The sequence below is a fragment of the Drosophila persimilis genome, unplaced genomic scaffold, assembly GCF_003286085.1.
Source record: "Drosophila persimilis strain 14011-0111.01,24,50 unplaced genomic scaffold, DperRS2 tig00000885-arrow-arrow-pilon, whole genome shotgun sequence".
In the NCBI taxonomy this organism is placed as follows: domain Eukaryota; kingdom Metazoa; phylum Arthropoda; class Insecta; order Diptera; family Drosophilidae; genus Drosophila; species Drosophila persimilis.
The window spans coordinates 45,971-67,277 of NW_020825367.1; the positions used below are offsets into that span (position 1 = coordinate 45,971).

The 21,307-nt window shown below is 46.7% G+C and overlaps 10 protein-coding genes across 10 annotated transcripts; 7 read left to right on the forward strand and 3 right to left on the reverse strand.

The window, feature by feature from the left end:
- Positions 1–5,744: 5,744 nt before the first annotated feature.
- LOC113566754 (pyridoxal kinase) lies at positions 5,745–6,922 on the forward strand. The gene is made up of 3 exons (XM_026993787.1): positions 5,745–5,840; positions 5,904–6,003; positions 6,063–6,922. The coding sequence occupies exons 1-3, from the start codon at positions 5,745–5,747 to the stop codon at positions 6,770–6,772; spliced, it is 906 nt and encodes a 301-aa protein (XP_026849588.1). The 3' UTR covers positions 6,773–6,922.
- A 75-nt stretch (positions 6,923–6,997) lies between these two features.
- On the forward strand, positions 6,998–7,581 carry LOC6599652. The gene has a single exon (XM_026993789.1). It carries the CDS (start codon positions 7,092–7,094, stop codon positions 7,560–7,562), a length of 471 nt encoding a protein of 156 aa, XP_026849590.1. The 5' UTR covers positions 6,998–7,091; the 3' UTR covers positions 7,563–7,581.
- On the reverse strand, positions 7,523–11,554 carry LOC6599649 (kinesin-like protein KIF18A). Its single transcript, XM_026993786.1, has 5 exons — positions 11,212–11,554; positions 10,060–11,140; positions 8,203–8,986; positions 7,986–8,117; positions 7,523–7,914 (listed from the first exon to the last, which is right to left on the reverse strand). The coding sequence occupies exons 1-5, from the start codon at positions 11,511–11,513 to the stop codon at positions 7,808–7,810; spliced, it is 2,406 nt and encodes an 801-aa protein (XP_026849587.1). The 5' UTR covers positions 11,514–11,554; the 3' UTR covers positions 7,523–7,807.
- On the forward strand, positions 9,177–10,058 carry LOC6599651 (ribosome-recycling factor, mitochondrial). Its single transcript, XM_002024725.2, has one exon. The coding sequence runs from the start codon at positions 9,200–9,202 to the stop codon at positions 9,983–9,985; it is 786 nt and encodes a 261-aa protein (XP_002024761.2). The 5' UTR covers positions 9,177–9,199; the 3' UTR covers positions 9,986–10,058.
- A 1,113-nt stretch (positions 11,555–12,667) lies between the features above and the next one.
- On the forward strand, positions 12,668–15,449 carry LOC6599648 (protein FAM76A). Its single transcript, XM_002024722.2, has 6 exons — positions 12,668–12,769; positions 13,107–13,171; positions 13,241–13,354; positions 13,792–13,885; positions 14,153–14,566; positions 14,634–15,449. Exons 1-6 carry the CDS (start codon positions 12,683–12,685, stop codon positions 15,033–15,035), a joined length of 1,176 nt encoding a protein of 391 aa, XP_002024758.1. The 5' UTR covers positions 12,668–12,682; the 3' UTR covers positions 15,036–15,449.
- On the reverse strand, positions 15,446–16,186 carry LOC6599647 (adrenodoxin-like protein, mitochondrial). Its single transcript, XM_002024721.2, has 3 exons — positions 16,067–16,186; positions 15,918–15,969; positions 15,446–15,857 (listed from the first exon to the last, which is right to left on the reverse strand). The coding sequence occupies exons 1-3, from the start codon at positions 16,173–16,175 to the stop codon at positions 15,506–15,508; spliced, it is 513 nt and encodes a 170-aa protein (XP_002024757.1). The 5' UTR covers positions 16,176–16,186; the 3' UTR covers positions 15,446–15,505.
- A 454-nt stretch (positions 16,187–16,640) lies between these two features.
- On the reverse strand, positions 16,641–17,718 carry LOC6599646 (heat shock protein 67B3). The gene has a single exon (XM_002024720.2). It carries the CDS (start codon positions 17,434–17,436, stop codon positions 16,846–16,848), a length of 591 nt encoding a protein of 196 aa, XP_002024756.1. The 5' UTR covers positions 17,437–17,718; the 3' UTR covers positions 16,641–16,845.
- A 174-nt stretch (positions 17,719–17,892) lies between these two features.
- Positions 17,893–18,630, forward strand: LOC6599645 (rhodanese domain-containing protein CG4456). The gene is made up of 3 exons (XM_002024719.2): positions 17,893–18,225; positions 18,284–18,443; positions 18,508–18,630. Exons 1-3 carry the CDS (start codon positions 18,021–18,023, stop codon positions 18,560–18,562), a joined length of 420 nt encoding a protein of 139 aa, XP_002024755.2. The 5' UTR covers positions 17,893–18,020; the 3' UTR covers positions 18,563–18,630.
- A 377-nt stretch (positions 18,631–19,007) lies between these two features.
- On the forward strand, positions 19,008–19,789 carry LOC6599644 (heat shock protein 22). Its single transcript, XM_002024718.2, has one exon. The coding sequence runs from the start codon at positions 19,098–19,100 to the stop codon at positions 19,629–19,631; it is 534 nt and encodes a 177-aa protein (XP_002024754.1). The 5' UTR covers positions 19,008–19,097; the 3' UTR covers positions 19,632–19,789.
- Positions 19,790–20,172: 383 nt separating this feature from the next.
- Positions 20,173–21,034, forward strand: LOC6599643 (heat shock protein 27). The gene has a single exon (XM_002024717.2). It carries the CDS (start codon positions 20,212–20,214, stop codon positions 20,812–20,814), a length of 603 nt encoding a protein of 200 aa, XP_002024753.1. The 5' UTR covers positions 20,173–20,211; the 3' UTR covers positions 20,815–21,034.
- Positions 21,035–21,307: the final 273 nt, after the last annotated feature.

A 21,307-nucleotide genomic window follows, 5' to 3' on the forward strand; every position in this document is an offset into this window, starting at 1 on the left:
TTCATGATATGTCAATCTTCGTAAGGCTATATCTCAGATAAATAGGGCCCGATCGGTGAAGGACCTAGTCTCCCAGGATCGCGAGGATCCAGACTGTCGAACGGTATCAAAATCTCGACTTCGAAAATGAGGCCGATTTTTGGCAAATTTAATGATGTAACCATCATGATTTTTTGCGAAAATCGTGAACAAATTGATGTCCCTTTTTCTGATGGCAGTCGATTGGCAGGACTCTCCCGATCGCGGAGAGATATGCCGCTCCCAGATCGGCTGCCGTATTGCAGAGATATAGCGTGCACAAGAAACCAGTATTTTCATGATATGTCAATCTTCGTAAGGCTATATCTCAGATAAATAGGGACCGATCGGTGAAGGACCTAGTCTCCCAGGATCGCGAGGATCCAGACTGTCGAACGGCATCAAAATCTCGACTTCGAAAATGAGGCAGATTTTTGGCAAATTTAATGATGTAACCATCATGATTTTTTGCGAAAATCGTGAACAAATTGATATCCCTTTTTCTGATGGCAGTCGATTGGCAGGACTCTCCCGATCACGGAGAGACATGCCGCTCCCAGATCGGCTGCCGTATTGCAGAGATATAGCGTGCACAATAAACCAGTATTTTCATGATATGTCAATCTTCGTAAGGCTATATCTCAGATAAATAGGGCCCGATCGGTGAAGGACCTAGTCTCCCAGGATCGCGAGGATCCAGACTGTCGAACGGCATCAAAATCTCGACTTCGAAAATGAGGCAGATTTTTGGCAAATTTAATGATGTAACCATCATGATTTTTTGCGAAAATCGTGAACAAATTGATGTCCCTTTTTCTGATGGTAGTCGATTGGCAGGACTCTTTCGATCACGGAGAGACATGCCGCGCCCCGATCGGCTGCCGTACTGCAGAGATATAGCGTGCAGAAGAAACCAGTATTTTCATAGCATGCCAATCTTCGGAAGGCTATATCTCAGATAAATAGGGCCCGATCGGTGAAGGACCTAGTCTCCCAGGATCGCGAGGATCCAGACTGTCGAACGGCATCAAAATCTCGACTTCGAAAATGAGGCAGATTTTTGGCAAATTTAATGATGTAACCATCATGATTTTTTGCGAAAATCGTGAACAAATTGATGTCCCTTTTTCTGATGGTAGTCGATTGGCAGGACTCTTTCGATCACGGAGAGACATGCCGCGCCCCGATCGGCTGCCGTACTGCAGAGATATAGCGTGCAGAAGAAACCAGTATTTTCATAGCATGCCAATCTTCGGAAGGCTATATCTCAGATAAATAGGGCCCGATCGGTGAAGGACCTAGTCTCCCAGGATCGCGAGGATCCAGACTGCCGAACGGCATCAAAATCTCGACTTCGAAAATGAGGCCGATTTTTTGCGAATTTAATGATGTAACCATCATGATTTTTTGCGAAAATCGTGAACATATTGATGTCCCTTTTTCTGATGGCAGTCGATTGGCAGGACTCTCCCGATCACGGAGAGACATGCCGCTCCCAGATCGGCTGCCGTATTGCAGAGATATAGCGTGCTATATCTCAGATAAAAAGGGCCCGATCGGTGAAGGACCTAGTCTCCCAGGATCGCGAGGATCCAGACTGTCGAACGGCATCAAAATCTCGACTTCGAAAATGAGGCCGATTTTTTGCGAATTTAATGATGTAACCATCATGATTTTTTGCGAAAATCGTGAACAAATTGATGTCCCTTTTTCTGATGGCAGTCGATTGGCAGGACTCTCCCGATCACGGAGAGACATGCCGCTCCCAGATCGGCTGCCGTATTGCAGAGATATAGCGTGCTATATCTCAGATAAAAAGGGCCCGATCGGTGAAGGACCTAGTCTCCCAGGATCGCGAGGATCCAGACTGTCGAACGGCATCAAAATCTCGACTTCGAAAATGAGGCCGATTTTTTGCGAATTTAATGATGTAACCATCATGATTTTTTGCGAAAATCGTGAACAAATTGATGGCCCTTTTTCTGATGGCAGTCGATTGGCAGGACTCTCCCGATCGCGGAGAGATATGCCGCTCCCAGATCGGCTGCCGTATTGCAGAGATATAGCGTGCACAAGAAACCAGTATTTTCATGATATGTCAATCTTCGTAAGGCTATATCTCAGATAAATAGGGCCCGATCGATTAAGGACCTAGTCTCCCAGGATCGCGAGGATCCAGACTGTCGAACGGCATCAAAATCTCGACTTCGAAAATGAGGCCGATTTTTGGCAAATTTAATGATGTAACCATCATGATTTTTTGCGAAAATCGTGAACAAATTGATGGCCCTTTTTCTGATGGCAGTCGATTGGCAGGACTCTCCCGATCGCGGAGAGATATGCCGCTCCCAGATCGGCTGCCGTACTGCAGAGATATAGCGTGCAGAAGAAACCAGTATTTTCATAGCATGCCAATCTTCGGAAGGCTATATCTCAGATAAATAGGGCCCGATCGGTGAAGGACCTAGTCTCCCAGGATCGCGAGGATCCAGACTGTCGAACGGCATCAAAATCTCGACTTCGAAAATGAGGCCGATCGGCTGCCGTACTGCAGAGATATAGCGTGCAGAAGAAACCAGTATTTTCATAGCATGCCAATCTTCGGAAGGCTATATCTCAGATAAATAGGGCCCGATCGGTGAAGGACCTAGTCTCCCAGGATCGCGAGGATCCAGACTGCCGAACGGCATCAAAATCTCGACTTCGAAAATGAGGCCGATTTTTTGCGAATTTAATGATGTAACCATCATGATTTTTTGCGAAAATCGTGAACATATTGATGTCCCTTTTTCTGATGGCAGTCGATTGGCAGGACTCTCCCGATCACGGAGAGACATGCCGCTCCCAGATCGGCTGCCGTATTGCAGAGATATAGCGTGCTATATCTCAGATAAAAAGGGCCCGATCGGTGAAGGACCTAGTCTCCCAGGATCGCGAGGATCCAGACTGTCGAACGGCATCAAAATCTCGACTTCGAAAATGAGGCCGATTTTTTGCGAATTTAATGATGTAACCATCATGATTTTTTGCGAAAATCGTGAACAAATTGATGTCCCTTTTTCTGATGGCAGTCGATTGGCAGGACTCTCCCGATCACGGAGAGACATGCCGCTCCCAGATCGGCTGCCGTATTGCAGAGATATAGCGTGCTATATCTCAGATAAAAAGGGCCCGATCGGTGAAGGACCTAGTCTCCCAGGATCGCGAGGATCCAGACTGTCGAACGGCATCAAAATCTCGACTTCGAAAATGAGGCCGATTTTTTGCGAATTTAATGATGTAACCATCATGATTTTTTGCGAAAATCGTGAACAAATTGATGGCCCTTTTTCTGATGGCAGTCGATTGGCAGGACTCTCCCGATCGCGGAGAGATATGCCGCTCCCAGATCGGCTGCCGTATTGCAGAGATATAGCGTGCACAAGAAACCAGTATTTTCATGATATGTCAATCTTCGTAAGGCTATATCTCAGATAAATAGGGCCCGATCGATTAAGGACCTAGTCTCCCAGGATCGCGAGGATCCAGACTGTCGAACGGCATCAAAATCTCGACTTCGAAAATGAGGCCGATTTTTGGCAAATTTAATGATGTAACCATCATGATTTTTTGCGAAAATCGTGAACAAATTGATGTCTCTTTTTCTGGTGGTAGTCGATTGGCAGGACTCTCCCGATCACGGAGAGACGTGCCGCTCCCAGATCGGCTGCCGTATTGCAGAGATATAGCGTGCACAAGAAACCAGTATTTTCATGATATGTCAATCTTCGTAAGGCTATATCACAGATAAAAACGGCCCGATCGGTGAAGGACCTAGTCTCCCAGGATCGCGAGGATCCAGACTGTTGGTCGGCATCAAAATCTCGACTTCGAAAATGAGGCCGATTTTTGGCAAATTTAATGATGTAACCATCATGATTTTTTGCGAAAATCGTGAACAAATTTATGTCCCTTTTTCTGATGGCAGTCGATTGGCAGGACTCTCCCGATCACGGAGAGATGTGCCGCTCCCAGATCGGCTGCCGTATTGCAGAGATATAGCGTGCACAAGAAACCAGTATTTTCATAACATGCCACTCTTCGGAAGGCTATATCTCAGATAAAAAGGGCCCGATCGTTGAAGGACCTAGTCTACCAGGATCGTGAAGATCCAGACTGTTCGTCGGCATCAAAATCTCGACTTCGAAAATGAGGCCGATTTTTGGCGAGTTTAATGATGTAACCATCATGATTTTTTGCGAAAATCGTGAACAAATTGATGTCCCTATTTCTGATGGCAGTCGATTGGCAGGACTCCCGCTGGCATGCAAAGAGTCTTCCTGGCCCTCCGGTGGCCTGCTAAAATGAAAGGAAGAGAGAAATAAAGTAAATAAACTGATTTAAAGTGGGAAAATCACCAAAGCAGCGCAGGACACGGGAAAGTGAAGGTTTAAGCCTCGGGAAGGTACATATAAACTCAGTCTCTGTTTTAAAGCTATTTCAACGACATTTTACAGCTTATTGTCTTCTTACAGAGACCAAGAATAGGTATCGGTATCAGGATATATACAAGATACTAATCAAATGCATGAATACGTCTAAAACATATCTATCTGCGAAAAGTTTTTGATTAATTACGTTTAAAAGCAGCTTGGAACCCATTATCTCCGTATTAAATTAACAAAGTAGGGTATACAAATGCCCATACTCTGGTTGACCAAAAATGAGTCTTCAAATACCAACAACATTAACGTTTTAGTTAGCCGGAATTATTCAACAGAATATCGAAATTCAGCAATATGAACCACTATCCTTTTTCGTTTTTTTTGTTTGCCCATTTTCGCTAAAACCTTTTTTTGGATTTAATCCAACAAAAGCAATTGTTTAAAATAAGCCAGTCAATAAGAAAATAGGTTAATTAATTGGATAAAATTATGTGGGCTAAATGTTCTATCTAGCTAATAATATTCGACGGAGCATCAAAATTGAGCAATGTGGTTTCCAATCCTTGACGGAGAACGATTTACCTATTATAAACCAAAGGGGGTTTTCCATTCTCCACCGAAAATAATGCAAATTTAATCATTTTAGCACAGTTCAGGTGAAAGTTAGCGTTGTTACCTGAAGTAGTTGAACTAATTAAATAGAGGGGGCTGAAGTGGGCTAAGTTGGTTTTTTTCATCATAACGAGACGCTATATTGTTGTTGAGGAGCAAAAACAGCAAGAAAACAAGTCAAATATTTAAATTAAACCATCATTAATCGGATAAAATTATATGTATGGGCAGGGCTGAGGGTTTTATTTAGCTAGTAATATCAAAATCGAGAAATATTTAGAATATAACTTGAATTCGTCAGTATATCTATGGTATATTTTTAAAATTAAACGGTATATTTTGGTATATTTCTGACGGTCGGACGGTATATTTTACGGGGTGGGTGGGAGCCTTCCCACTGAGAGCTGAACTGATTATATTTCCAAGGTCTCTCAATTGTTGTAATTGGAAAAGCGCATACTCTCTCAATCTCTCCCCCTGTCTGTGCTCACGACTTGTTGTTTACGGGCATCACAATCTGTTTTGTGCCTCTTATCGGTAGTTTCGTTTCACAGACCGCTCCAGATAACAGCCCTTGTATGCCCCCAGCTTCAAGTAACCATTGACCGGCAGTCTATATTCCTCCTCCACCACGAAACCAGGTACCTTTCTTCTGTGGTGCGGATCAGCAGAGGAGCTTGATTGGTAAAAATGGCATCAGCAGCAGCAACCAAACGAGTTCTCTCCATCCAGAGTCATGTGGTGCACGGCTATGTGGGCAATAAAGTAGCCACCTACCCGCTTCAGGTTCGTTATCTTCCACAGGCCAATACTTTTCAAGTTCCTTCATCTGTTGCTATCTCTGTCTAGTTGCTGGGCTTCGATGTAGATCCGTTGAACTCGGTACAATTCTCAAATCACACGGGCTACAAGACCTTCAAGGGACCCATTTCCAACGAAAAAGAGCTTGGTAACGTGAGCATCCATTCCATTGATGCTATGATTATGACTAACTCCATACATCTACAGTCACGATCATCGAAGGCCTGGAGGGGAATGAGCTGCTGGGCCACTACTCCCACCTGTTGACCGGCTACATCGGCAATCCACTGTTCTTACGCGAGGTGGGAATCATTGTGCAGAAGCTACGCCAGGCTAATCCAAATCTGGTATATGTCTGTGATCCTGTTATGGGCGACAACGGTCAGCTGTATGTTCCCAAGGAGCTGCTGCCTATCTATCGTGATGAAATCATTCCTTTGGCGGACATCATAACTCCGAATCAGTACGAGGTTGAGCTGCTCACGGGCAAGGAGGTGCGCAGCGAGACTGCTGTGTGGGAGGCCATGGATTGGTTTCATAAGCGCCAGATCAAGACGGTGGTCATCTCCAGCAGTGATCTCGGCCAGCCGGGCGTCCTGCGCGCCTTCCTAAGCCAGCTGAATGGCCCCAGGCTAGCTATCGATATACCCAAGCAGGGCGGCAAGGATCTGGTGTTCACCGGCACAGGCGATCTCTTCGCCTCCCTTTTCCTCGCCCATAGTCATGCCTGTGAAGATGTAAGCGACGTCTTCGAGAAGACTATTGCCAGTCTGCAGGCAGTGATCAAGCGCACTGTCGCGTCCCTACCGCATAACGACGGCCCAGTCAAGGCCTGCGAGCGCGAACTAAAGCTGGTGCAGAGCAAGGCGGAGATCGAAAAGCCTCACGTTCTCCTCAGAGCGCAGCGCCTTAACTAGACCACGAAATTGCCCACGCGGGGTCAGCCAGACAATAATCTTCTTTTTGGTACCACAAGATGAACAGCAATTACGTTAATCATATTATATTATTATACTATTATATACAACAGATCAACGATTACCTTAAATAAATATATGCTTATTGTACGTCTCCAGTCCAGACTGGCATCTTGACAGCTCCGAAGAACCACGAGACTGTCACATGCCACGGTCCCAGTCACGGCTCATACCCTTCGTCTTGCCACCAGCAGGTGGGTGGCTATAAAAGTGCACGTCGAACGCCGGGTAAACAAGCTTAACATTGAAAACAGAAGATATGTGGCTGCCGCTAATCTTTATTGCCTGTCTCACGGTTGCCAGCGGATCCGGGAGCGACGGAAAATCGGGCGCAGACACAGCCTTTGTGCCGCGATATTCTCTGACGGCTGAAAGCAAGAACAAGGAACTGGACCTGAGTCCAGACGGCGATCGGCAGAGGCCCTCCATCAGCGAGAACGGACATCCGACGCAGAAGCCCTGGCGACGCGGAGAATACGTCTACGACAGTGTTTACACAACCAACTGGCCAGCTCCTTCTGCTCCCAATGCCATGCTGGGCCTTCTCGGTCCCCTGCTGGCACCCGGGCTTCTTTTGATGGGCGTAAATCTTGGTGCGCTTCTTTACATGCTCCTTGGCCTGCTGGGTCTGGCCCCGCCTCGGAGCAATAGACATGCGACTGCGGACGACATTTACCGCAGAGACAGACATAATCTTGGTGATGGCAAGGAAGCGGCCATATATTTTTAGTTAAGCGCGTGACGCAGTTTTCATTCAAATTAAAAATTAACGTACATAAATATAAAAAATGGTGTGGTTTCTGTTTGAATAAAGTACTCAAGACGAATGTGGTGGAAGGTTTCAAGTTTGGATTGGGTTTCGGTTGGGTTAGTGTTCTGCGGGTATTAAATGGTTTCGAGTCCCCATCAAAACAAATCGCTAACTAGTAAAGCGAAAAAAAAATAAATTAAAACTAACGTAGAGGGCGTCCCTCCTCATTTCTTCAAGCGAAACGATGCGGCCCGATTGAACTTTACCAAAGGCGGCTCCCTATTTCCAGTTCCCAGTGGTTTACGGGTTATCGTTGGATTTCCCGACATTGCTGGGAATAGATGAAAGGAATGGGATGAAATACCGAATAGAAGAACAGAAGAAGCCTTCTCTGGTACTAACCTTTTGCCACAAGGGCTCGCGGACTCTTGCGCACATAATTTCCATTGAATTTTACGTTTTCCTTGGCTATTGAGGCCGCGGCCAGGCTTCGCTGCAGTCCTTGGGTAGTAAAGTTGCTAGACTTCAGCAGAACTGCAAGTGAAAAGCATTAATTAGGTTCAAGTTACGTCTCGGCTGGGCTGGGCTGGGCTGGAAAAACTCGTCTATGAATAAGTACCTTGCTTGATCTTGTCGTTGCCACCGCGTACATTTTGGTCGGAGAGCAGATCTGTGACAATGCGTTGGTGGACATTTCGCTGTTTTGTGACCGTCGACGTCAGGGCATTGTAGGTAGTGCTTAGGACTTGCGTCTGGTTAAGATTATGTGGCTTCTTGAATGTCTTGTGCGCCTCGTCAGAGTCCGAGTCTGTTTCCAGGCTGTCGGTACTGTCCACACTCAAATGGAGATCATCGTCAATTTCAGCTGCCCGCACAAATTGGCGCTTTTTGGCACTGGCCGTTGTTGTAGTCGATTGTTCTTCGTCCTCCTCACTGGCCAGTAAACGCTTGTGCCCAGTCTTCTCAGTCTCGTTCGCTTCGAATTCTGTAGCGTTCGCCTCAGACTCAGCGAATCGCATTTTTCGGTGCAGACGATCGTACAATGCCTGTATCTCCGGTGTCAACTTCTCCGCATCCTCGAGACGATTGTACGCCTGGCACAGGACATCGCAAGCCGTGGTAAAGGATTTGCGTATAAGGTCCGAGTTCTCCACCAGCTCCCGGTTGATCAAGTACAGGTGATTGCTGGATATATTCTGCTTTGCCATCTGCAGTTCGAGATCCTTCCTCTTCACATAAAGGCCAAGGATTTGCTGAAGCTTCGATTGATTGACCTCGCGCTTCAGACTCTCCACTTCCCGGTAGGCGTGCTGCACCTTATCTTGCCAGCTCGGCAGCTCTTCCGAGTATTTGTCGTTTTGATTAGCCAGTGTAGTCATGTAGTTATTAAAACGTCGGTAATCCTAAACAAATTAATCGAATCATTCAATAAATTCCGTTAAAACACAATTTAAAATTCAAATAAGCCCGCGTTTAGCATCGTTTCTTGACTATATTACGTCACGATATGTTACGTTACGTTAGTCAGATTTTTTCAAAGTTGGCAGCCCCAAGAAACAGCTGTTCAGATCACTCGCCGCCGCATTTACTCAAACAAATTTACAAAACTGAAACAAATGCTCAGGAATACGCTGCATTTAATAGCCCTGGGTGGGCGCCAGGATCTAGTGCGGCGGTCACTGCTCCCTTGCACCGCCAGACTGTTGCCGGTAGAGAAGCGGGAGCAGCCGCAGCAAATACAGACCGGCTTGTTGCAGGCGCGCGGTTATGCAAAAGGCAAGGACAAAAAGAAGGAGAAAGGCGGCAAAGGAAAGGCGGGAAAAGTGGAAATCAATGAGCAGCAACTGCGAGAGATTATCAACTTGGACAGCCTCAACACACAAATGGAAAGGTCGGTGCAGCAGATGAAGGAGGACTTTATCAAGCACCTATCGCTACGCTCTACCAGCGGAGCCATTGACACGCTGCGCATCAAAGTGGACGGCGATGAGCACGAGCTCCAGGAGCTGGCACAGATATCGCGAAAGAATCCTAAGACGATTATTGTCAATATGATTGCCTTTCCCCAAACCATTCCCGACGTGCTGAGGGCCATCGAGAAGAGCGGCATGAATCTAAATCCCCAGCAGGACGGCACGACACTGTTCATACCCATACCCAAGGTGACCAAGGAGCACCGCGAGAATCTGTCCAAGAACGCCAAGGCTCTGTTCGTCAAGTACCGGGATGCCATACGAAACGTTCAGAACGACCACATTCGAAAACTGAAGAAGCAGCCGGACGTCGGCAAAGATGATGCCTTTGCTGCACAGACCCAGGTCACGGCCATTGGGGATAAGTTCATTGCCGAAGCGGACAAGCTGCTGGCCAGCAAGCAGAAGGAGCTGCTTGGCGATAATTAAGACTGATTGATGTGTTCGAGACCCGCTTTCGCTGATTTAAAAGCAAAATAAACTACTATCATTTGTGCACTTACCTCTTGGCACATCCGTTGGTCCTGGGACAACATCTTTCTGAACTCCTCAAAGTCCTTTTTCAGCGTCTGACGATAATTAATAATCTTAATCTTACTCCGTATGCCGATTCCGCACTCCTGCATCGTCTTAGCAGTGGCATATACAGCATCTATCCTGCTGTACCATGACTTCAGCTCCTGCGGATCGTAGCCATTGCTGCCTCCACGCTCTAGCTGAGCTACCTTCGCCTCCAACGCTTTGTTGCGCTCTTTCAGTCGCTCATTCTCGGCCATGACCTCGTCGATCTTCTTCACATAGAACTCGGTGGGCATTTTCGACTTGATCACGTTCTGCTTCAATGTGGTTCGGATCTTCTTCGCGCGACTAGCGTACTTCAAGGTGTTGTAGGTGTCTTCGTATGTAAGAGAGCTCATCGACACGTTGGCCACCATCAGAGTGCGGCAGTTGCCGCCTAGAGAGTCCTTAAGGATGCGTGTCAGGTTAGAGTCACGATAGGGTATGTGCTTGAGGCCATCGGCCAACTTGTTGATGCAGTTTCCCAGTGCCAGAAGACTCTTGTTGATACTAGCACCTTCCTTGAAGCGCACACCAATACCCTTGGTGCTGGCCGCTCGTTCACTGCCAGCCAAATCAATCATCGACAGCTTGACAGTTCGCTTTGTGTCTGTTTTCCGATCAGTGATACGTATGTGCACCTGGAAGATAGCATGGGATCGCGAGCTCTCTGCGTTGGCATCGGTTGGGTGTTGAGTGCGATGCCCGTTTCCTAGGGCCAGCATCCGCAGCAATTCTTCAGCGCTGTAGATGGGCGTCAGTCGCAGCCCGCTCACAACCACACCGTTGGAATCCTCGCGTAGTTTTAGCGGACCCGACTTTGTGAGCAGATTCATAACGTGTTCGTTGTACACCTCCAGGTATGAGACACCCACATCGAACTTTCTCGCATCACTTTGCGCTTGGATCTTCTCAAACAGGTCGCGCATGGTCAGAAACGTTATGCCGGGAGTTGCCTCGCTGCCCAGCATTGTGAATGTCTTCCCGGCTCCTGTAGCGCCATACACAAACACAGAGCAGTTGTACCTGTAAATACACACACACACAATTAGGGATGTGAAATACTTGTAAACAAAGGCATGTGAGGCCACCCTTACCCATTGAGCACCGCGTCGACCAGCGGCGCCGTACACTCTTCAAATAGTTCCTGATTTGTGTTGTCTATGTCGAATACGCGATCGAATTCCATCGTCAGCTTCTTGTTCATGCGTTTTGTGATGTCGCGGTAATTCTGTTTGGTGCCATGGAAGAAGAATTCGTCGTCTTCTTCGTCTGGATCGAAAAGCAGCGCCGATTTATCCATAACCTTGATGATGCTCCTTTGCTGATGTTCTAGTTCCTTAGCATTATACGGCCTTACTCGCACTGCCACCTTTATATTTGTGTGCTCCACAGGCATTATAATTGTATATCTCTTCGCATAAGTTCTTTTAAAGATTCAATACGAAACCATTAATTGTACCGCAAAATAATTTTCTTGTACAGCCTGAAAACGATCGTTGTTGTTTGAATGGAAACTATCGGCGATTCCCTTGTGTAGGCGTCTTTCTCAAATTTGCTATAGATCTGTATTTCCAGAGTTGCTACGATAAGTATCGATAGTGGAATGTTGCCAGAAATTTTTTTGCAAAGTAAAGCTGAAGCGTATATATATATTTATTTATTTTAATCGGCTAAAATTATGAGCTAGAACTGAGGGTCCTAGCTAGCTAATAATATTCGACGGAATATCATAATCGAGGAATATGTGGAATAGAACTTAAATTCGTCAGTATATTTACGGTATACTTTGAAAATGAGACCGTATATTTCGGTATTCACTTGAATCGGTAATAACCAGTAGAAAACACTGACTCCCGGCAACACTAATTTTCATACCCTAGGGAAAAGGATATTATAGAATTGAGAAAATGTTTGTCATCCCAGGCTCCGTAGGTATCAGGATCGAGATATATATATACAATATACTAATGATATAGGGTATACAAAGGCTATACACGCATCAAGTCTTCAAATACCAGCAACATTACGACTGTTTTGTTGAACTATTTTGTCTATGCCTTGTTTTGGTCAAAATACAATAAAAGCAAGGACTAAAAACTACCCAGCCAGAATTTTTCAACGGAATATAAAAATTTAACAATATGAACGACTATCCTCTTTCGTTTTTTTGTGTGACCTATTTCGCTAATACCTTTTTTTGTTTGACCTATTTCATTGAAACCTTTTTTCAAACAAGATCCAATAAAAGCAAGTGGTTAAAATAAGCCAGTCAGGCAGAAAATTGATTCATTAATCGTATAATATTATGTGGGCAGGGCTGAGGGTTCTATTTAGCTAGTAATATTCGACGGAATATCATAATCGAGGAATATGTAGAATAGAACTTGAATTCGTTCGTATATTTACGGTATGTTTTTAAATGAGACGGTATATTTTGGTATACATCTGAGGGTCGGACGGTTATTTTATCGATAAATCCGCGACCGATATATCCACTGCATCCCGGAACAACAAGTTTTTTTTTAACTCTAGCACAAAATTCAATTGCACGCAAATATCATAACCATGAGTGCAAAAGTATTATTCGCTTGCTCCAAATGTTTCTCGCGTCATCCATATGAAGAATTATCCTCGGGACAGCAACTTTGCAAGGTGAAAAGCAAATGGCAGAGACAATTAAATAAAGAAAAAAAAAAGAAAAAATAGCATGACTGTGGCCCTAACAAAATGCAGTAAACAAAAGTTTTGATGTTTGTGTGTGTTTTATCTTGGCAAGCGACAGCAATGACGCGTCGCTTTGTTGCGAAAATTTTGCTGCGCATTTTAAGTGAAAATGGACGGCAAGAAGAAGCAGCGTCTGTCGCGGCCACAGCGTCAGTCGTTTGTCGTCGGTGGCTGCTGTTTGCTGCTGTGACTAATAAACAACCCGAACAGCACAGAAAAACATCCGCAGCATTTACTAAACCTACATTAACCTTGATTTTCGCAGGGCTGCCGTGGTTCTACCTCAATTGTTAAATGTACTTACTGCCGCTCGGAGTTTCAACCCGCCACGTAAGTTGAATGGATCCCCAGCCTGATAATGACCCTCTCTATTGAGTCTCCCATACATGTACTTCACAGCAAATCACAGAGTGCCTGTAAAAAATGCGAACACTATCTGGGAAAATACGGTAAGCCCAGTCCGTGCGAGTGCTGCAAGATTGTGGCTGCCTTCGCGGGGTCCAAGTGCATGAGGTATGTTCACTTCTTGATTTCTCCTAGTTTGTATAAACTGAAACACAACTCTCGAGTAAATCTTTTGGTAAAAGTAGTTTGGTTCTATTCTGAGCAATGTATGGCCGTGTAATTTGAATGCACAATGTAAGAAAAAATCTTGAATATTCGAATTCTATTTTTCTTAAGTTAAACCACAGCTGTAAATCGTTTTCTACGATACCAATCCCCATAGCCTAGCTACCCAACTAATTGTGCCTTCAAAGTACATGACTTTGTAACTCCTTCAGTAGTAGACTCTTCTTTCTTGATTTTCTATCTATTGTATCAAAGAACCAGTCAAAACCAAACAATACAAAGTCTCTTATGAACGCAAAACATTTTTCTTCTTCTCTTTTCTGCTGCCACGTGTGAAAAAATTTAACAAACTCAAAATCACACAAAATCATGCAAAATAGATGCGCCAGCTACGAGGCAAAGTATGGACCACCAGTCCACTGCGACGAATGCAAGCTGCGATCAGCCTTTGACAGGCGCGACGAGAACAAAAAGGTCAGCGTCCCTCACCCTCTCTCACTGCACCCGGCCAAGGAGCGCCCTTCGGAAGCAGCCCTTAATGTTAAAACCATAAATTTAAGACAAATATATGTAGAAAAATCGAGCGTGTTAAACTGTACCAATGCTGCTCGCCACTTCGTCGATTTGCACGAACCTAAGAATCATGTATTTGCGTTCATAAGAGACCAAATCTAGTCTAAGATTAGGGCTTAAGCCTTTGTAATCGCCCTTAATCAATCACATGTTTCGTTTCGCTTCCAGGTCAATGGAAAACTCCTCTGCTGGCTGTGTACCTGCGCCTACAAGCGTGCTGTGCTGAAAGCCCAGCAGGAGGGCCGAATACCCATGTCCAAGAAGCGGCCGCATGAAAAGTCTTCTTCCTCGCACAGAGACAGCGCCTCGGCAAAGAAGCCATCGCGCAACGAGCTCGGCAAGAGTGGCGGCAGCAACAATGCCGGCGGCGTTACGGCGGTGAGCGGAGCCGGATTGGATCTTCCGGACAAGATATCACGCGGTAACAGCGGCAACGGCACAATTGCAGCCCCGGCTGCCATCACTGTGGACACTAATTCGTCCGATCATGTGGTGGCCATCACATACCTAAAGGAGCGCATCGCCAGCCTGGAGAAGCGTCTCAATCAAAAAGACAAAGAACTGCTGGAGAAGGATAAGCAAGTTAGTAACGCATGTCTTTCTATTACCAAATATCTGCTAATATCTGCTCATACTCTCTCCCTATTAGTTGACCGAGCTGAAAGGCAAGAACTTCGAAAAGGAAAATGACATGCGCAACAGGCTGAAGGAGGTCGAGCGTCTGCACGACATGAAGGTTGATAACTTGAACCGCAAAATTTCCAGTCTGATCAAGGACCTGGCCATCTTGAAAAGGAGCTGCAAAAAGGGGCCCAGCGGGTCCAGCAAGGCAGAAAGGGAAGCTATCAAGCGAGAGAATCTGTCGCCCAAAGAGGAAATTATCACGGCTGCACCAGAGAAACAACAGACCAAGACATCCGAGCCCGCCGACCTGGACAAGGACGAGAAGAGTTGCGACCGTGAGGAAGAGCGCAGCGAGCAGGAGGATCGCGCCAGTGTTCGATCGCGCTCCGCCTCAGGCTCCAGCAGCCCCAGTCCGTCATCAAACTGAGAGAGCGCCCTATTCTCCACCCAGACCAGTGTGCAACATTTCAATCCCCACGACACACACGCACACACACACACCCATACGCATGGTTGTAGGATTTGCTGCACTGCTCTTTTAGTTTTTTTTCTATTAAAGTTTATATTTTTGTACTTTGCTTTAATTGTAATATAGTTTTATCAGATGTTTTACAAACACTTTTATGTCGCTCATCCCAATCCCCACAGCGCAGAAGACGCGAATGTTTCACCTGTTTCTGTCCACTGCTTTCCCCAAAATTGTCATCATAGAAAATGTAATATTATAGGCTCCACTTAACGAATTCTACTTTAGTTTAATTCACGATGGAATGACGCAAAGCAAATCGAAAGCATTGTATACATTTTAAGAAATATACAAGTTGGGAACGATATATATATACTCAACACGCGTGTTTATTCAACATTTAAAGCTAATTAACAGTGACCAGAGCGGGACTAGTGGGGCTTGGGCTTGTGCCCGTCCACGTAAAAGTTTCTCGTTGCCTTGGGCAACTGAAGTTCGATGCCATCCATGCTCTTATCGAGCAGGATTTGGCAGCCGAGGCGCGAGTTCTCACGCAGAAAGGGAGCCATGTCCAACAGATCGTCCTCCTTCTCCTCGGCCTCCTTTAGTTTTTCGAGAAAATTGTGATCCACATAAACGTGGCAGGTGGTGCAGGCTAGCGATGCCTCGCAGGCGCCCTCCATCTCGATGCCATGACGATGGGCCAAATAGAGTACATTGTCTCCGACTTTTCCCTGCACTTTGGTGCGCTTTCCGTCCTTGTCAACGTACGTGATGTTTACTCTGCGTTGCAGGGAGCTCCCCGTTAATGGAAGACTTAAGAAGGAAGACGGTTCTACTCACATTTCATCTGGACACTTGGGATCTTGCCACTCGTACTCGCCATGCCGCAGCCCTGCAAAGGTGGAGAGATAACCATTTCATAATCTTAGATACCGATTACATTCAATTTACAGTGAATTCGCTACTGATGGGCATTCCGGTCTACTTACATCGTGTGGTGTGCAGAGCCTTGATGGACGTAAGACGGGAGGTTTTGACTATATGCTTTCCGACTAATTTGCAGGAATTGCCCGACCGCCGCAAAAGTAAACAAAACATTTTTGAGGTTACTATTTGGTTAGGGATGGTCGATAGCCGTGTACCTGTTACATAGCAGAAATATTTTTAAGCTCCCAGTCCCTGTGAAAGCCCCTGAGAGGGCTGAACAATTACGAATACTGGATCTACAGATTTCTTTGCTCCCTGTTTGTAAGGATTTCTATAAAATGTCACTGATTCAAAGCTGTGAAACTTTATTTTGGGGAAAAGTCGACATACATCACTGAAAGTTCGATATATCGATACCTTTATTTGGCGCCCTCTCATTTGAAACTGAAAATGCAAGAAAAAGGCTTATTGGGGAATAATTATTGGAAAAAGCTTTCAACGGGGTGGCGATCTATTTTGCATATGGATATATGCAATGCATGTCTTTTAGTCTCTAAAGTTTCCATATACATACATTTTAAAAGCCCAATGGATGCAAATGAAAAAAAAAACCCCTCCAAAGAACAACGAGAGCGCTTCGATAATTATATTCCTTTATTAATACTGAATTTTGATTAGTCTTAAAATTGGCTTTAATTGGACTTTAAAATGTTGTTGGTAGTTATTAATGAATAAATTTGGTGCATAATTTGCGTCTTTTTAGTGCAACGACAAAAAAAGAGAGAGTCTTTGGAAATCACTTGGCGGCTGATGGCGCGTCTGTTTTTTGAGGCTGAGCTTTTTACTTGGCCTCGGAGGGAGGCGAGGCTGACTGCTCCTTGTTGCCATTGCCATTCTGAAAGAGATCGGACGGGCCCACGTGCTTGATAGTTATGACACGCTCCTTTGGTTCATCCTCGGACACCAGAGGTGGCACAGTTATGGTGAGGACGCCGTCCTCAGTTAAAGTGGAAGCCACTGCATCCGCATCGTACTCCTTGGGCAGCGGATAGCGGCGGACAAAGTGGCGCGACACATGTCCGTGATCATCCTCGCGCTCCTCATGCTTGCCCTCCACCACAATGCAGTCGTTGACCAGCTTCACGGTCAGCTCGCCGGGCTGGAAGAGCCCCACATCGAGATTCACCTCAAAATTGCCCTTCTTGTCCCCGGCACGAATGGCACCCAGAGCGGCCAGCTCGCCGCTCCGTTTCTTGGCCACCAGTTGATGGGCATGGGCACCCATCCGGGCAATCAGTCCCAGCGTGTGAAGATCCAGCTCGTGGTGCTGTCGCGAGTGCGCGCGGCGGTACATGCGATTGGGGAACATGTCGTGGCCGTAGTACATGGAGTCGGGTGAGTCCAGATTCAAGACAAACGGAATATCTGGCATTTTCTCGAAGTTTTTCTTGATTTAGATTCTGTATCTGGTGGAAGTTCACTGAACCGACGACCTGTTTTCCCTGTAATACTGTGAGGGGTTGTTTTACCAGCGGGGGGTGAATACTACGGTAGGCGGTCGCTACTGTTTCGCGAACTATTTTCCCTGAATTTTCCGACTCAAATGTGGAGTTTCCTGGGCGCGCGACTCCTTTTTATAAGCACCACTGGCAGGGGAAAGAAAGCTTGTGCTGCAGAGCTTTATTCGCAACAGAACAGAGGAACATTCTGGGGGTCTGCTTCGAGAAACAGGGCACAGGCAGGACTCGAATCTTAGCCGCTTTATGGTATTTGGTAGAACTTACATATGTATGTTCTAGGATCTAAATCTCTGTATATAGCAAGCACTGACTGGCAGACAGATCCATATCGAGTTTGAAATTTGAAATTCAATATGAATCTGGGTGACAGCATTCAGACGTAACCCGAACCTCGACGCTATGTCAACTAGAGGCCCCACTGGCGTCAACAACAACGGCACACAAAAAAAAAGCTGATAAGCAGACGTAGGCAAACAAATCACGATTTAGACAGAAAATGTATCTTTCAGTGCGAGCGGGAAAGTCAGTTCCGTACCGACTGGCATACCAATTGAACGCCATCTTCCGCCCGCTGTGCAACATGGCCACATATGAACAGGTTAAGGACGTGCCCAATCACTCGGAGATCTATCTGATCGATGTGCGGCAGAAGGAGGAGCTGCAACAGACGGGCATTATTCCAGCCAGCCTCAACATACCCCGTAATAACGTAGCCCCAAGGTTGTCGAAAGTTTTAATAGAAAATCTTCGACTTTTCAGTGCCAGAGCTGGACAAAGCCTTGTGTATGGATAGCAAGGAGTTCAAGAGCCGCTACGGAAGGGACAAGCCGGGCAAGGATTCCAAGATCATATTCTCCTGCCGCTCGGGTAAACGGGTGCTGGAGGCCGAGAAAATTGCCAAGGCTCAGGGTTTTACAAAGTGAGTAGAAATGCATTATTTTTGCCTTACAGCTACTTAACACGGAACTTACATTTTCCCACAGTGTGGTTATTTACAAGGGCTCCTGGCTAGAGTGGGCCCAAAAGGAGGGTCTCTAAATTTATTAGTTAGATTTTTAAATTTATGTGCAATAAAATTGAATGAAGAAAGTCAAAACAAATTTGAGCTTTTCTACTAACGCCAAAGCTTAGCCATACATGCAAACACACGAGCACACACATGCACTTTAGCAACGCTAGTCGTCTCGCTTTCTCTATGGCTCTCTTCCATTGCTCTCTCTGTCGAAAGCACTGACACTGACCTACCGCAAGAAGCAACCAAAATGAGAGAGAGAGAGATATGTACAAGCAAATAAACCGAAAGCTGTCTATGGAGTGCTCTAGAGACATCTCCCTGTTGCTAGAAGCCACCGTGCCACCACCAACCACCACCACATTGACCGCTCAAAATTGCATCAGACGTAGTACGCCAAGAAAGTTCCGGATGTTTCTATACACTAGCGGCGGCACGTATAAATAGCTGGCACAGAGGGCCGGCACTCGCAATTCAACAAAAGCCCAGCAAGATAGCACCTCGCATACTGAGAGAGCAAGCAAGAGAAATTTCAACAGTTTAAGTGAAGATTTCGTCAGAATGCGTTCCCTACCGATGTTCCTACGCATGGCCGAGGAGATGTCCAGGATGCCACGCCTGTCGCCTTTCCAGGCCTTCTTCCACGAGCCGCCCGTGTGGAGCGTGGCTCTGCCCCGCAACTGGCAGCAGATCGCCCGCTGGCAGGAGCGGGAATTCGCCCCCCCGGCCACCGTCACCAAGGAGGGCTACCGGCTGACTCTGGACGTGAAGGACTACACCGAGCTGAAGGTGAAGGTGCTGGACGAGAGCATTGTCCTGGTCGAGGGCAAGGCCGAGCAGCAGGAGGAGGGCGATGCCGGAGGCTACAGCTCGCGGCACTTCATGCGGCGCTTCGTTCTGCCGCAGGGATACGAGGCCGACAAGGTCACCTCCAGCCTGAGCAGCGATGGTGTTCTAACGATCAGTGTGCCCAATCCTCCAGCTGTACAAGAGGCCCTCAAGGAGCGTGTGGTCCCCATTGAGCAGACTGGCGCTCCGGCCGGGAAGGCCGCTGGCCAGGTGGCGGAGGAAAGCACAGAAACCAGCAAGCAGTAGGGCGACCCAATGCTCTATGGAAGGAGATGACTCCTGACTGAAGTGAATAGAAAGCTAGTGAAACCCTTTAACCTATGACCTACTCCATATGTTAGCCCTACAAGTACTTCCTTAGTTTAAATACGAAAATACATGCAAGATAATGATGAACGAACGCAGGAACTATCGTTTTATTTCACCATAGTGGCACAAACCTTTGGCTGTGCCAAAATCACCTACTGGCACATCCCGTAGATCAACCGAAACACTTTCGTTTGATTCTGCCCCCAGTCGCCCTTTCCCCATCCCCCAGCACTCTGCTTGGTGACGTAGACGCCACTTGACGCGGGTCCAATTGGCCACGCTCGTGTGTGTCTCGTTGGCCTTCCTTCTCGCGGGTAGACTCACTACACTTGGCCGACCCGAGGCGCATCGGCTAGGATGAGTCACAGCTGCCCCATCCCCATTCGCATCCGGCGCTGCATCCGACATTGGGCGAGGCCACCCGGTCATCTATAAAAGAACTAACGGCGGCCAAGACAAATTTTATAAGAAATCTGAACGCGAAAGCGAACGAGTCGTTACCAAATCCCGCAAAGAAATGACTCTGGTGCCGACCACATATCGCGATCTGTCGCGCGAACTGGACAGACCCCGTCCGCTGTACCAGGCTCCTTACGACTTCCAGATGTATCCGTATCTCTGGGACGATCCGCGAGTCTGGTGGCCCGCCCACCACAGTAGCAGGAGCGACCTGTTGCGGCCCATGGACGAGCTGGTGACGCGTCGCGTCAGGAACCAACTGATACAATCCAATCCCTACGATTGGGCCTATCCGATGCGATGGGACAATTACTACTCCGGCGAGCGGGTGCACGTGGACGAGAAGGGCTTCCGCGTGGACATCGATGTGCGGCAGTTCCATCCTCACGAGATCGTGGTCAAGACCAACGACGACTATGTCATCGTCCAAGGCAACCACAACAGACGGAGCGAGGGCTCCAACGGCCTGGTAGAGCGACACTTTGTGCGGAAGTACCTCCTGCCGCGCGGCTACAACGCCAACGAGGTGATCTCCGACATATCCACGGACGGAATCCTCACCATCAAGGCCCCGCCACCGCCTCCATCCAAGTACTACAGTCCGGGCGAGCGTATGATCCGCGTCCACGAGACAGGCAAGCTGGCCCTGCCCTGGAAGTAGATGGAGCCCCTGTTCCCCAATCCAACTCTAAGCCCATCCCATAGGAGGGACACACGTACCATCCCCACTCATAAAAAAACGCGCCAAACTCAAGGTGAACTATTTTTGGGCTGGCAGGCAGAGGCAAGTGCAAACGAAATTTCAATTGGATTCTAATACATAAATACAATTTGTACCCGTGGGTAATATAAAATGCGCAATAAATTCGACCTACATGATATTTTTTGGGTTTATGGGTAGGACGGATGCGGCTGGTTGCGCCCAAATGAAAGTGTGCATGGTGGACGTTATATGTGGAAGTATTGGCGAATACAATAACAGACTTTTACAGAAGGTTTTCCTTGGTAAGGTCTCTCAGGCAGATGCTAAAGGGCATCTAACAAAAATAAGTTACTATGTAATCAGCTTCTTAGAACAGGGCGCTAGGAATCACAATCTTGGTAATCGATGAGAAGAAAATGTGCCCTAGTAGCTTCTAAAATGACAAAGTTAA